We start from the raw sequence: 14,732 nt of genomic DNA, 5'->3' as shown, positions 1-14,732 counted from the left end.
AGTCCCTGGGAGGCAGAGGGGGGCAAAGATGATGGAGACACAGTCACAGGACCTCACTGGGGACTCTTGGCTTAGAAGGATGCCCTCCTTCCCAAGTGTCCCTATATAACACAAAAGGTTCACAATGGAGGTGGCTTGGGGTCTTCCAGGGCCACGGCTCTTCAGACCCTGGATGCTCAGCATGTCCCTGTAACCACAGTCATAGGTCAGTCAGTCTTGCTTTTATCGTTTTATAGCCAGGAAACCCAGAAGGAGCTTAGAGGTAGTGAACCACAAGTCATCTGATGCCATGTCCAATGTTTTCGCCATAGACTTCTTTCCTGCTTGGCATCTGACAGATGGAGCCTTGCTTCTGGTTTTGTCAGGCAAAGTTGCCTTTCTTCAGTTACATCAGATCCTTAAAGGAGAGCCCGCAGCATGTCTAACAGCTTTGGGGCCCAATAACCCAGTTATTAATACCTGTCTCGACTATCATGTCACTAGCTTACACACACATGTTCATGGCCTGAAAGATGGCCACCATCAGGATACTGCCAGCCCCTAGAAGAGTGTGTTTACTTAGCACCTACTCTACCCTTTCTCCTAAGTCTGCTCCTACGTCCTCCAGAGGTTGGAGGAGAGTGTTGATAATTTGGCAGTCTGCCCTTCAGAATAGCCCAACTCCCCAACCAACCTCATCAAAAGCAACATTTTTTTTTTTTCCTTGAAGTACTAGGGATTGAACCCAGGGCTGCACTATCTCAGAGCTGCATCGCTAACCCCTTTTTGGACACAGGGTCTTGCTAAATTGCTCAGGCTAGGCTCCAACTTGAGATCCTACTCACCTCAGCCTCCAGAGTAGCTGCAGAGACTCTCCTTTCATTAAGGAGAGATTTTGTTTGCAGTCAGAGAAGTGGGGAGAGTTCTGTTGGGTGACTCTTTGAAGACCAGGTTCTGGCAGATAAGAGGCCAGAACTGATGTAGGCTTGCCTTTGACTGGGTATGACAGAGCAGCTGGATTCAGGGGTGGGCAAGGTACAGTGATGCTGAACAGAGTCCTTCAGCTATTTCCAGAGCCCTCTCCCTATCTCTTTTTCATAACTGCAAGTTCTAAACTAAATTTTCTTTGATAACTTTTTTTTTGTTGTTTTGAGTAAGTAGCAACATTCCCTCCTTCCCTATCATAGCTAGTGATTTCCAGATCTGATCATTTATATCAGATTGAGATATATTCAGCCCAGGCATTACGAGACTCTTGAGTCTTTTCTGACATAGAGAGAATTCTAATGTCCAGCAAAGGTCACTAGAAGTTACCATTTTCTGTCCTTAGCTGCCCACCCCCTTTTTTGGGGTACTGGCAATTGAATCCAGGATCTCATGCATAAGTGCTATACCTCTTAACTACAACTTCAATCCTTTTGTTTCAAGACAGGGTCTCACCAATTTGCTTAGGCTGGCCTTGAACATGTGATCCTCCTGCCTCAGTAGGCCAAGTTGCTAGGATTACAGGTGTGAACCACTGTACCTGGCACCACCTCCTCATTTTTTAGACTTGCAAACTTCCAAGTTTTCCCAATAGTCTCTAGGTTGTGCATTTGTTTTGAGGAAATGGAGCATGGGTGTTAGGCTATTCTGAAGGGCAGACTGCCAAATTATCAACTCTCTCCTCCAACCTCTGGAGGACGTAGGAGCAGACTTAGGAGAAAGGGTAGAGTAGGTGCTAAGTAAACACACTCTTCTAGGGGCTGGCAGTATCCTGATGGTGGCTTTCCAAGCTTCTCATGAAAAAGATCTTGCTTTTATTGGTTCAGACTGGTGATAGGGATGCTTCCAACACTATGATCTATACCTGATTTCAGTTCACCCAAACATCACATGACCCCTACAAAGTTGAGCTTTCAGGTCTCCAAAACAACCACAGCCACGCAGGTGTTTAATGAGTCTCTACCATGTTCCCCAAAGTGAGCCATCTATTTCCCCACATTCTTTTTTTGGGAAGGCTTTGATTTTTGCAGGAGTTCTGAGTTCTGAATATAGCCAGCCCTTGAAAATTAATTTTAAGAGTGCAATAAACTTAAAATATGCACACATATTTCATGTGAAAATGAGAAAATGGATGACTCACGCAAACACACAGCATTTCTACTTTGAATAGAGAACAGAATTTAGGAGCCGGGCATGGTAGTGTACCCCTATAAACCCAGAGACTAGGGAGGCTGAGGCAGGAAGAATGCAAGTTCAAAGCAGACTCAGTAACTCTGTGAGACCCGGTTTCCAAAAAGAAAAACAGAATTTAGGTTGGTCACAGTGACAATGCCTTGTAATCTCAATTACTTGGGAGGCTGAGGCATGAGAATGACAAATTCAAGGTCAGCCTGAGTAACATTGAGATTCTGCTTCAAAGATAAAATAATAAAAAGGGGGTCTGGGCACACAAATACAGTTACACTATGTAAAGGATCCATAATCATACATTAGAGAAAAGATAGCCTCTTCAACAAGTGGTGCTGGGAAAACTGGAAATCTGTGTGTAGCAAAAGGAAATTAGACCCCTCTCACTCTGCCCAAATCTCAACTCAAAGTGGATCAAGGACCTAGCCATTAGAGCAGAAACCCTGCACCTACTAGCAGAAAAAGTAGGCTCAAATCTCCATTATGGTGCTTTAGGAAACAAATTCTTCAACAAGATTCCTAAAGTGCAAGAGGTAAAATCAAGAATCAATAAATGGGATGGTATCAAACTAAAAAGCTTCTTCACAGCAAAGGAAACAATCAAGAATGTGATGAGAGTCTACAGAATGGGAGAATATCTTTGCCACCTGCACATCAGATAGAGCATTAATCTCCAGGAGATACAAAGAACTCAAAAAACGAAACAACAAAAACAAACATCACATGAGCCCTACAAAGTTGGGCTTTCAGGTCTCCAAAACAACCACAGCCAAGCAGGTGTTTAATGAATCCCTACCATGTTCCAATCAATAAATGGAACCGCCCAATCAATAAATGGGCAAAGGAACTGGACACTTCATAGAAGAAATATGACCTGTCAACAAATATGATGAAAAAGTATTCAACATCATTAGTAATTAGATACATCAAAATTAAAACTACACTGAGATTTCATCTCACTCCAGTCTGAATGGCAATTATCAAGAATACAAGTAACAATGTTGGCAAGGATGTGGGGGAAAAGATATACTCATACATTGCTGGTGGGACTGCAAATTGGTGCAACCACTCTGGAAAGCAGTATGGAGATTCCTCAGAAAACCTAGGATGGGGGGCTGAGGTTGTGGCTCAGCTGTAGAGCACTCACCTAGCACGTAGGAGGTGCTGAGTTCGAGCCTCACCACCACATAAAAATAAAAATAAAGGTATTGTGTCCAACTACAAGTTAAAAAAGAAAAACTTAGAATAAAACCACCACTTGACCCAGTTATTCCACTCCTTGGACTATACCCAAAGGACTTAAAAATCAGCATACTACAATGACACAGCCACATCAATGTTTATAGAAGCTTAATTCACAACAGCTAAGCTATGGGAATCAACCTAGGTGCACTTCAACAGATGAATGGATAAAGAAAATGTGGTTTGTATATACAATGTAATATTACTTAGCCATAAAGAATGAAGTTATGGCATTTGCCAATAAATGGATGGAACTGGAGACTCAAGATTAAGTGAAATAAGCCAATCCTCAATAACCAAAGGCTGAATGTTCTGATATGTAGATGCTGAGTCACAACAGGCAACCCCCACTCATTGCCCTAAGGAGGTTGGGGGTCATCAGATTGGAGCGGGGAATGAGAATGGGAGACAGGAGAATGAATTGGACACAACTTTCCTATGTTCACATATGAATACAAATTCTTCAACAAGACTCCTAAAGTGCAAGAGGTGACCAGTGTATGTATACATACATGTACAACCATAAGAATGGGAAGTTATACTCCATGTATGTGTGATATGCCTATATCATGTATAACTAAAAAGAATAAAAGGGACAGTCTGGGGCTGTACCTCATTGGTAGCATTTGCATAGTATGTACAAAACCCTGGTTTCAATCGTCAGTAACTTTCTCTCTCTCTCTCTCTCACACACACACACACACAAATTTAGGAACTGAAGAGATTTGAAAGCCATTGAAGAATGACTCAGCATTTCAGGTTCCCCTCTGAAGAGCTCCAGAAAAGCTGCAGTCATGAAAGCCACCCATATCCTGGCGTCTAGCACTCCCGCTGTGAGATGGGGAACCCTGAGCGCCTTTCCCAGTCCCAACAGCTGTTTTGCCAGCAATACATTTACACAAACCAAGAAAAGCAACATTCCAGACACAGTCCAACTTGAACCCCCTCCCCAAAAGGAATGCTATTCTTGGCCAGAGATTTTCCGAAGGAAACATCTGCACAACCTCTGGCCCCAGAGGTCTGGGGAAAGCTGCTGAAAACTTTTTGGTCCTCTTAGATCCAAGTCACAGGGGCTTAACAGAAGAGCAGGATGGGAACAAACCCAATAACCAAGTGCAGATGACAGTTTTGACAATATTCCTCCTTTCCAAGTTCCCCAGCAGTCTCTTGATTTTTGCAAGGCTGCAGACAGCTCTGTTTACCTGGTTGTTGTTCAACCAAACCCAATTAGCCACTTAGGTCCCCTTAACAACTAGAGATGGGACTTGCGATTCAGCCTCATATAATTGCTAAATATTTGTCAGACACCTTTTATAGGATGTGAGGTAGTAGCTATGAACAAGGCAAAATTCCTCATCTCAGCAAATTCAAGCCTGAACACTTGCACTGGCACTCCAGAAATTCTGCTTGCCCAAGCCCTTCCTGTGGCAGAGAACAAGCAAACTGATGAGCAGATTACAGAGGAAGCTCAGAGGGAAAAATTCCTGATTTTATACATGTACCTAGGGCTGGGGTTGTGGCTCAGTGTAGAGCACTTGCCTAGCATGTGTGAGGCACTGGGTTCGATCCCTGGAACCACATACCTTTCACATAACTTTCCAAACTTTATATTTGTATACATGACCAAGGTAACCCCACATCATGTACGACCACAAGAGTGGGAACCTAAATAAAATGTCATACTTTATATGTATTTATATTCATGTATAAATATGCATTCTACTGTCATGTATTACTAAAAATGAAAAATAAAAATATTTTTAAAGTAGAGTATGCACCTATGAAACCCGAGTTAGGAGGTTAGAATAAGGAGCCACTGCTCATCTATCTATGCTGTGTATTTGACAGAATGGATTTATGGCCATAGGAAAAAATGAGTCCTGGAATAATGCTTCCTAAATGCAATTCAGAAGTACATCTCCTATGCAATCTATACATTAAGGGAAAAAAAGATGGATTAGGAATCCTCTCTACATTGGACTGCTCAAAGGCCACGTATAATCACCTCCATTCTGGATTCTTACCAAATACCATTTGTAGATGACAGAAAAGTTACTCAATGTTTTACTTTATGACATTCTGAAAGCAAGTGAGCTCAGGTTTCTTTGGGTTCAATGCTCAGAAGGATTGCCTGAAAGATTAGGGCTTCCCACATAGGCAAGCGGAGGAATTTCCAACTGGGGGACTGGAACATTTTTGAAACTGGGCCACTTCTGGCTGATGGGCTCTCAGTGATCCTTCCTTTTATTCCCAAGGCCCTCTGAAATCTACCCAAGATATGCACTGTAGACAGCCCACCCCATGTGCTTAAGGGTGCAACACACACTGACGGGTCCCAAGGGAAGGCTAGTATTGGGATCATCTATTTTCGTTGACCCTTCACAGTAGTCAAGGACTTTCTCAAGAAGTGAAGGAAGCTTTGTTTAATGAGACTGCCCAGATGGGAGCCATGCTAAATCCAATCATTCTAAGACTTCAAGAGTACAAGGGAACTTAGACTGGGAAAAGACATCAACCACCACTCCTCAGTATCCAATGGGAACAGTGGGTAGACATCCACCTGCATAGCAAAGAATCAGGAAAACTAAAAGAAATCACAGGGGAGCCTGTGACAGGAGGCCACAGGTTATCAGAAATCCAGATAGAAACCTGAAAGGAAGGAGTGGACTCAGTTTTTGCTCCAATTCACACTCAAATCTCCCACCTGAATTCTCATTCATAGAAAAAGAAACACAGATGCCAGCCACCTTAAAAACTAGGTTTGCATTTCTGGGCAGGTTCCAAGTGACAGAATTTAGGAGTCATACTGTATCCAACCTGACCCCACCTTAACTTATCTTCCTCCCTCCCACAAATAACATTGTACAAAACTGTATTTACAGGAAAACAAGTTAAAAATTAAGGGTGTGTACAAAAGTAGAAGAGAGCCAAATATCAATGCAGAGATGGTTTCAGGAATAGAGCATTGGGTTGGGACAATGTATCATGTGCTGGGCAGGGAGAAGTGAGTGAATCTGTGCCAATTTTAGGGGGAACCAGTCATTCCAAGGGAAGAGTTGAGGGGAGAGAGCTACTGGCTTTAATATTACAGCCTTAAATATCCAGTCACCTTTCTCCTGCCATATAGCAGAAGACAGGTGGTAATGATGGTAGTAAGGGTCAAAAACAGTGTCTCTGGCAAGCCCACAGGTACAGTAAGGGCTCAGAAGGCATAACGGGTCCGGATATCCTCAAGCTTCTTGGACACCTCAGGTGGGGTTCGGTCCAGTTCTTCAGAGACATTCTTTTGCTTATTGGGCTCCATGGAGTTGAACTGCTCACAGAGGTCTCCATCAATCACATTCTGAGACATGCAAGAGTAAGAGAAAGAAAAAGGTTTGATACTCAAAGAAAAAGGCATATGCTAAAGCAGCAGCTGCAGAGAGAGCTTTTTCTTCTCCCCCAGATACCTGAGTAGCTGGAGTTCAGACTGACAAAACCCAGTACAGCTTCTTCTCTGGCTATGGCCTGCCCTGTGAGAAGAGGGCTCAGAATATCACTAACCATGAATCCCCATCATTGCCTCCTCTATCAATCCACTCACTCACTGCTCCACTCAGGACTACTCTCTTAAGAAGCAGAAGCCCAGAGAAAAGACCAGGTGAATAGGCTGAGAAACCTACCTTAACAGGGAAATAATAGGAACGAAAGCTAAGGTGGTCCCGCCCACAAAGCGGGGGATGCTCAGACCTCAGGTGCATTTCTACGTGTTGGAAGAAGTCATGGTCCTGGTGGAAGAAACAAAGAATCTGTCACTGAGAAAAAAAAATGATTTCAACTGCTAGTCTATAGTTTCCACAAGGACAATGAACAAATGAGCCACTGATTTTTACCATATGAACAGACAGTAAACATCTCACCACTCTTCTGATGGTCACAGGTTTTTCTGTTATAACAAGAGAGCTAAAGTCCAAAACAGACCTCATTGTATTTGTAATACAAGAGAGACTGTCATTTGCTAACAGTGGCCTGTGAGGTCAGATTCCTGGCTAGAATGACATGAACCAAACTTAGCCAATTCCATAAGACAATGAGTCCCCCAAAGGACAATATTCCATCATTTCTAGTCTGTAGAAGTCCATTTCTGGGGCTTTAGCCTGAGAATAACCTATACCCAAATCAGAATTAGTATTATATAAATTAAATGATTTTGCTCAGGGGGTAAAAATTCAGGATTCCTATTCTCCCAGGCACTTGTAACTCCTAATTACAAATAAGGATACATAAATGGACTTTCCCTCTTAGGCAGATTCAACACTAGAAAGGCCAAGGCCAAGGCCAAAACCATGTGGGGGAATCTCACCTCATGGGATGTGAATGGGACAAGGATGCCAATTCCACCTGACAAGGTGGTATAGACAAGTGACTCTGAACCTCCAGGGATCAACGTAGTCTTCTGTAATGACAGCACTGTCTCCCCAACATGGTAGTTCATGATCACCTCTGCCTGCAAGTCAAAAACAAACTATTAACTATATGTGCTCTCTGGAGCCTGTTCAGGCTTCCTGTGGGCAAGCAGTGCCTCCAGGAACATTTAACCACCTTTTTCTGGGACAGAACTAGGGATTACACCCAGGGATGCCCTACTACTAAGCAAAATCCCCAGCCCTTTCCATTTTAAAATTCTGAAACGGGGTCTTGCTAAGTTGTTTAAACCTGCAATCCTTAGATGGCCTTAAACTTGCAATCTTCTGCCTTAGCCTCCCAGAGTTAGCTGAGATTCCAGTTATGCCACTCTACCTAGCACATTTCATTATCTTTTAAAATTGAAAAATTGCCAAGTGCAGTGGCACCTGCCTGTAATATCAGCGACTTGGAGGCTAAAGCAGGAGGATCAAAGTTCGAGACCAGCCTCAGCAACTTAGTGAGGCCCTAAGTAACTTAGTGAGACCCTGTCTCAAAATTAAAAAAAAAAAAAAAAAAAAAAAAAAAGTTTAAAAATATAGTTCAGTGGCTAAGCATCCCTGGTTTAGTCGCCAGTATCAAAACTAGTTAATTAATTAATTTAATCCAAAAATTACTGAAATCTAAAAACACCTTTTTACATTCCTTCATTATTTTAAATCTTGGTGCCTCAAAACATACTGAGGTTAGATAATTTCTCGTAAACAATTATCATGTACAAACCTTTTGGTTAAATTATCAAGTTTACAATTGAAAAAAAGAAGGGGCTAGGGTTGTGGCTCAGCAGTAGAGCACTCACTTTGCATGTGTAAGACCCTGGTTCGATTCTCAGCACCACAAAAAAAATAAATAAGTGAAATAAAAGTATTGTGTCCAACTACTACTAAAAAAAAAAAAAAAAGAAAAAAGAAAGAAAACCACATAACAATTATAAACAACAGCTATCACTAGGTTGTTCTCTAAAACAGATCCGTCTTCAAAAAGTCCAGCGATTCTCTATTAAAGTATATGCCTAAAGAAGATGAGCAAAGTTCAAGACCCAGAGAAGAGGTGGCTAATACTGGGAATGAACCTTATGTCCATATTTTTCAAGGACCTCACTGTTCTCCAAATAGATTTTTACTGATTGACATTCTGACAGAATGTCTCAGAAAATTCTTATTTTAAACTTATAAAGAACATGCAAGAGAACATTCAGCAGTCAGGTGCATCATGGATAATCCAATCAAGACTCTTTCTTCAGTGAGGGCAAGAGGGAAGGTAGTGAACTTATCTTTCACTTGGGCCCTTTGTGCAATCTTACCTTTTGTGAGGCCCCGTTGAGCAAGCCCCGGTCCCATAGGGCTTTGTTTCCTGTGGGATCCTCATCCACTTCATCATTGGTGTTAGGTGGGAGCCTCACCTATAAGGAAGTGACACAAATCATAGGGATGGGACCTAAACCTGCTCCCCTGGATCAAAAAGCAATATGCTTGCCTGGGTCCTTTTAAGCAAGAAACTACCTAGGAAAACTATCTAGACAGATGCTGGAGCCCAAATATCCTATACCTGCTCTGGGAGCTGTGTCTGAGGTGTGAGAAATCCAAGAGAACCAAGCTTTAAGAAAGGTTCAGCACAAAAAGAACAAAACTAGACTACAGATTACAAACAAAAGAAGTCAGGCCTGGGCAAGCTAAGATTCTACCAAAAGGTAAAAATAAATATTATCCATTAGTTCAAACAAAACCTATCAATATTAAATTATGTTCTATGGAAAGGAAGGAGGTGACCATGGGGTTTGGAGTGGATATCAAAAGACTGGTAAGAAGATCAGAAAGATTTTTGTTTTTTAGCATTAGCCTTAGCAGGACTGAATCTTATACCCATGTTTACTTCCCGTATTAGAGATCATAATCCTGGCTCTTTGGCTTTACCAACACCACAAACCAAACTTAACTTTCCTACACATCACAGTAACCAAAGTAAATAACAACTCACCACACAAATGTTACCAAACTTGTCTGCTCCAGCCACAGTGTCATAGTCTAGGAGGCTAGCTGTAGTGACCCACCGGGGGTAGGTGTCATCAGCAAAAATGATGAGCTGGTTCTCATTACGCTTGTAGCGAACCCAGATGAAACTTTCTTGGACATCAGACACAATTACTCTATGTCCAATAGTCTGGATTCCAGATATATAATTGGCAATATGCTGGGGGGGGAAAAAAAAACAAGATCAGAAATGAATTCTGGAATTTGAACCTACAGAAAATTGAGGCTGGGGTTGTGGCTCAGAGATAGAATGCTTGCCTAGCTATGTGAGAGGCACTGGGTTCAATCCTCAGCACCACATAAAAATAAATATATTGTGTCCAACTACAATTAAAAAATAAATTTTTTAAAAAAATATTTTTTAGTTGTTGATGGACCTTTATTTTATTTGCTTGTTTATATGCGGTGCTGGGAATCGAACGCAGTGCCTCACATGTATGAGGCAAGCACTCTATTGTGGAGCCACAACTCCAGCCCAAAAAATAATTAAAAAAAAAAAAAAAAAAAGAACCTACAGAAAAATCCAGCTTTCTCTGACTAGAACATACATAGGGTATGCAGAAAAGTACACATCAAAAGAATAGCAGCCAGCGATAAATGCCTAGAAGGTAGGGAAAAGAATGAGTCTTTTTAAAAAAATTTTTTTTAGTTGTAGATGGACACAATACCTTTGTTTTATTTATTTTTTATGTGGTACTGAGGATCAAACTTAGTGCCTTACACACATTCTAGGCAGGCGCTCTACCACTGAGCCACAACCCCAGCCCAATAATAGTGAAAATACATGTCTAAATTCTTTATAAGAAAATAAGAATAAAAAGCTGGTTCTTGGTTTGAATGAGATCATCTACTTCTGCCCTTCTCAAGACTTAAGAAGTCTAATTCTGAGGGTGGAATAGGGGGAATATAATATGGTTCTAATAAAGTCACATGACTTCAAGAATCAGTGTCCATTACCCCAACAATGCTCCCTCTTGCCTCATAGCTAGGTCCTAGCCTCCACATCAGAATATTTACCTTATTCTCACATTTTCGGAGTAACTTCTTTTTCCCCAGGTCGTAGACTCGCAAAAGCTTCCCCACACCAATTAACACCCTCCCTTGAAATGGAGCAATGGCAGCAGGAACTTCTTCCACTGGAGTCTTTTGAGAGAAAAAAAAAACAGGTCATACACCTGTCAGAACACACAGCCACAAGCTAGTTTCACCCCTTCAACCCAGAACTGCCTGCTTCTATGGGCACCTGTCAGGAAGATAGACAGCAAGTGACTCTATGTATCTTTGCTCATGAGAGAAATAAACCATATATGCAGGAGTCTCCATGAAACAGCATCCTTGGGTAAACAGATCCTATACAATGCATTTCACCTAGCAAGTGGCTCAATGCCACAAATGTGAAGTCTGGTGCCTGATGAGTGCTGCCCTCAGCCTATGCTAGGTTTAACTGCCACCATGAAATTTAACAGTTAAGTTTCAACATCTGAGAAGTGACTGAGGTTTATGGAGGGATGGAAAAGGAATGCTAGAGAAAAGTGACAGTTATGAGAGAGAGACAGTAAGTTTAACACAAAGAATGGTCTGTGAAGTGATTAACTCCAAGAAGACACTCCTCATGGTAGGACTGAGGGAGTAATTTATCATTTATATTTTAAGACATGTCTATACAGTTCAGAGGCATTAACTATATTTATACTGTTATGCAACTATCACCACATCATCTCCAGATTTTTTATCCTCCCAAACAGAAACTCTGTTTCTATTAAATGGTAACTTCCCAGAATATTAATTGTTTAAAACTGCTAAATTTTGGTCACGAACTGCTGCTTCCTGAGTGAGACAGTAAACAAGGAGGTGATTCAATGTGCATCTATCTTCCCACTGTGGGTGGTTAGCACCCAGGCTTCTTCTTGGAGCTAGGCACTGGTGCATCACTAAAGCATGACCTCAGCATTATCTCTGTGCTGCCAAGAGATGGATTAGAATCAATGAGCTGAACCCCAAAAGATCTGACTCATAAGTTCAGCAAAAGTGGAGAACCTAAGAGTCAGGGAATCACTGGCTGATTCGTACCTTGTGCAAAAACTCCAGTTTTTCCCCATTGTTCACAAGCTTGTAAGTATAGACAAAGCCTCCTGCCACAGATCGAGGGTTGAGTATCAGGTCCTTAGCCACACCCACCAGCACATACCAGTCTTCACCAGTGTTGGAGAACCTACACACAGCCACACTACAAAAAGAGAAAAAAGCAAGAGTCAGGCATTAGTCAAAACCCAAAGAATTCTGGTACCTGCCTAACAAATCCTGAACTGTCCTAAGCTCCTTACCTAAAAGCTGCCTCATTCTGTTCCAGCTGGACAAGATCCAGGGTGTTACCCTGAATAGGATTCATCACCCGGATCACAGAAGCCCATTGCCCATTGCCAGCCTTGGGAGCTCCAAAAATGGATTCAGGGAGGTTTTCATTGAGGAATGCTGCTGCCATTTCTGCAGCTAGCTCACGTTCATCCTCTCCTGCTGCTTCCACCATTTCCTAAATCCAAAAAGAAAAGAGTCAGTGTGTTCAGAGGTGAGAAGTGCGTAAGCAGCAAGAACATTAGAGGGGAAGCTTAACACATAAAATAGCAAAGACTGTTGTTATCTAAAACCTGGATTTCCCAAAGTAAAGATTCAAGGGAAACATGCACTGATGAGAGGAAGTACAAAGATCACTACCTGGATCACTACCACCAAGTTAAATTTGAGAAGAAAATGCCAAAAGAATATACCAGTTGTAGCAAATATTAGTGGTCTGAAAACCTCCATTTTTATATCTAGATTACTTCATATCCCTTGCTAAGACTATTAATCTCCTCTCTTTCAGGCTGGATCCAGTTCTACATGGTTATGATTATTTGGTTTTTGCTAGGAAATGGTTTCTGGAAAGAGCTGGTATTGTGGGGAAATCTGAAAGCTGTTTCCTCTGGGTTCAAATCCAGGAAACATTTAACACAACCTATTTTGGAAGTTCAGGGACTGAAGAACTCTTCCTTAGTGGAAGTGGAATCCTGAAAAATCCAGGTTAGTATTTTAATACTCAGCCACAAGACTGACTTTCCTATATAAGTACCCAGGCACGCCTTTAAACTGAACCACGGAAGTCAGACACATCACCTCTGCCATCTGCTGCTTTCTCTGAGCTTTTGTAGCCTCAGTATAGGCATTGTGGTCTGTCTCAATAATGATAAGGTTGTTACTCTCAGGGTGGATGACAAATTTCCTGGGTGTGTACTGAAGTGGAAAGGCTACTTGATTGAAGACAGCACCAAGCTTCTCCAATGCCAAAATCCTAAGACGAAAAGCAAAGGATTAACAGGTTATTCACTCAGGACCTAGAAACTGATGCTGAAATGGACCATGATCAGTGATAGTAAACACAACCCCTGAAGCTTTAATGTTGCCATTACAAAATACAAAAAGACAGCAAGCTAGAAGATTCCACATAGTGAATAAGGAAATCCAGAAGGGCCATCCCCTTCAGCAATTTTACACTGATTTTGGTATCTACCATTGCAACACACCTTATGATCATCAAAGATATTTATCACTCCAGTGATAATATGATAGTGAAAGGCAGAATCTCTTCTTTTACTGACAAATCCAGAAATAAGGAGCACTAAAATTCTAAATTTGTTGTAAAGCACTGCAATTACCTAATGTGGTATTAGGCTGATCATTTTTTTTTTTTTTTGAAAATTTTAAATTATAGATGGAGACATACCTTTATTTTATTTATTTAAAATATTTATTTTTTAGTTGTATTTGGATGCAATATCTTTAATATATTTTTTTTTATGTGGTGCTGAGGATTGATCCCAGGGCCTTACACATGCTATGCGAGTGCTTTACCATTGAGCTCAATCCCAGCTCCTATTTATTTATTTTTGTGTGGTGCTAAGGTTCGAACCCAGTGCTTCACATGTGCTAGGCAAGCGCTCTATCACTGAGCTATAACCCCAGCCCGCTGATCATGTTTTTAAAAATAGATGGTACTATTCTGAATGAAAATAATCATACCTTTAAGAAACTCATGGACAATCCAAGAGATAGCAAGTAAGGGAATACAAACTTCTGTCCAACAGGACATAGAAACACAAATCCAAGCCAAACTATGTGTAAAAACAAGGAGAACGTAGGCACTCTTAAAAAATAGTGACTAGATTTCTAATGATGTACTTATAGTCACAGTTTAAATATTTTCTGCATTAAAACATAAAAACCTACAAAGGATAAAATAGTAGATTATAGTAGATATGAAATGCCAAATAAAATTCTAGTAGTTGAAAAGAGGTACAGAGTTAAACTACAAATTGACTGAGCCCTCAAACCTGAGAAAGGTTTAAGAATTAGAAAGACAAGAATCTCAGAAGATCTTAGACGATATGACACAGGGAGTAGTTTTCTAAAATGTCAAGTGAGGGCTGGGGATGTGGCTCAAGCGGTAGCGCGCTCGCCTGGCATGCGTGCGGCCCGGGTTCGATTTTCAGCACCACATACAAAGAGGTTGTGTCCGCCAAAAACTGAAAAATAAATGTTAAAATTCATTCTCTCATAGCAAAAACAATGCTAAGCAGGAAGTGTGAATCAGGCGGTATAGCGATGCCAGACTTCAAACTATACTACAGAGCAATAGTAACAAAAACAGCATGGTACTGGTACCAAAACAGGCGGGTGGACCAATGGTACAGAACAGAGCAAAACTACAACTATCTTATATTTGATAAAGGGGCTAAAAGCATGCAATGGAGGAAGGATAGCATCTTCAACAAATGGTGCTGGGAAAACTGGAAATCCATATGCAACAAAATGAAAGTGAACCCCTTTCTCTCG

General features: G+C 41.3%; 1 protein-coding gene across 3 annotated transcripts in view; it reads right to left on the bottom strand.

Moving 5' to 3' along the window:
• Positions 1-6,137: 6,137 nt before the first annotated feature.
• Sf3b3 (splicing factor 3b subunit 3) overlaps positions 6,138-14,732 on the bottom strand; it is a 48,174-nt gene continuing 39,579 nt past the window's right edge. For all 3 annotated transcript variants that reach the window (XM_048792486.1, XM_048792487.1, XM_015496100.2), the window contains exons 18-26: positions 13,017-13,191; positions 12,191-12,396; positions 11,937-12,093; positions 10,884-11,009; positions 9,814-10,026; positions 9,140-9,238; positions 7,736-7,879; positions 7,056-7,160; positions 6,138-6,736 (exon numbers count right to left, since the gene is read on the bottom strand). In XM_048792486.1, coding sequence (XP_048648443.1) covers positions 6,596-6,736; positions 7,056-7,160; positions 7,736-7,879; positions 9,140-9,238; positions 9,814-10,026; positions 10,884-11,009; positions 11,937-12,093; positions 12,191-12,396; positions 13,017-13,191 — 1,366 coding nt within the window. In that variant the 3' untranslated portion in view covers positions 6,138-6,595. The remainder of the gene's footprint in view (positions 6,737-7,055; positions 7,161-7,735; positions 7,880-9,139; positions 9,239-9,813; positions 10,027-10,883; positions 11,010-11,936; positions 12,094-12,190; positions 12,397-13,016; positions 13,192-14,732) is intronic.

The sequence above is a fragment of the Marmota marmota genome, unplaced genomic scaffold (genome assembly GCF_001458135.2).
Source record: "Marmota marmota marmota unplaced genomic scaffold, marMar, whole genome shotgun sequence".
NCBI lineage: Eukaryota > Metazoa > Chordata > Mammalia > Rodentia > Sciuridae > Marmota > Marmota marmota.
The sequence above is the reverse complement of the archived record's forward strand: the minus strand, read 5'-3'. Positions and strand labels throughout refer to the sequence as shown.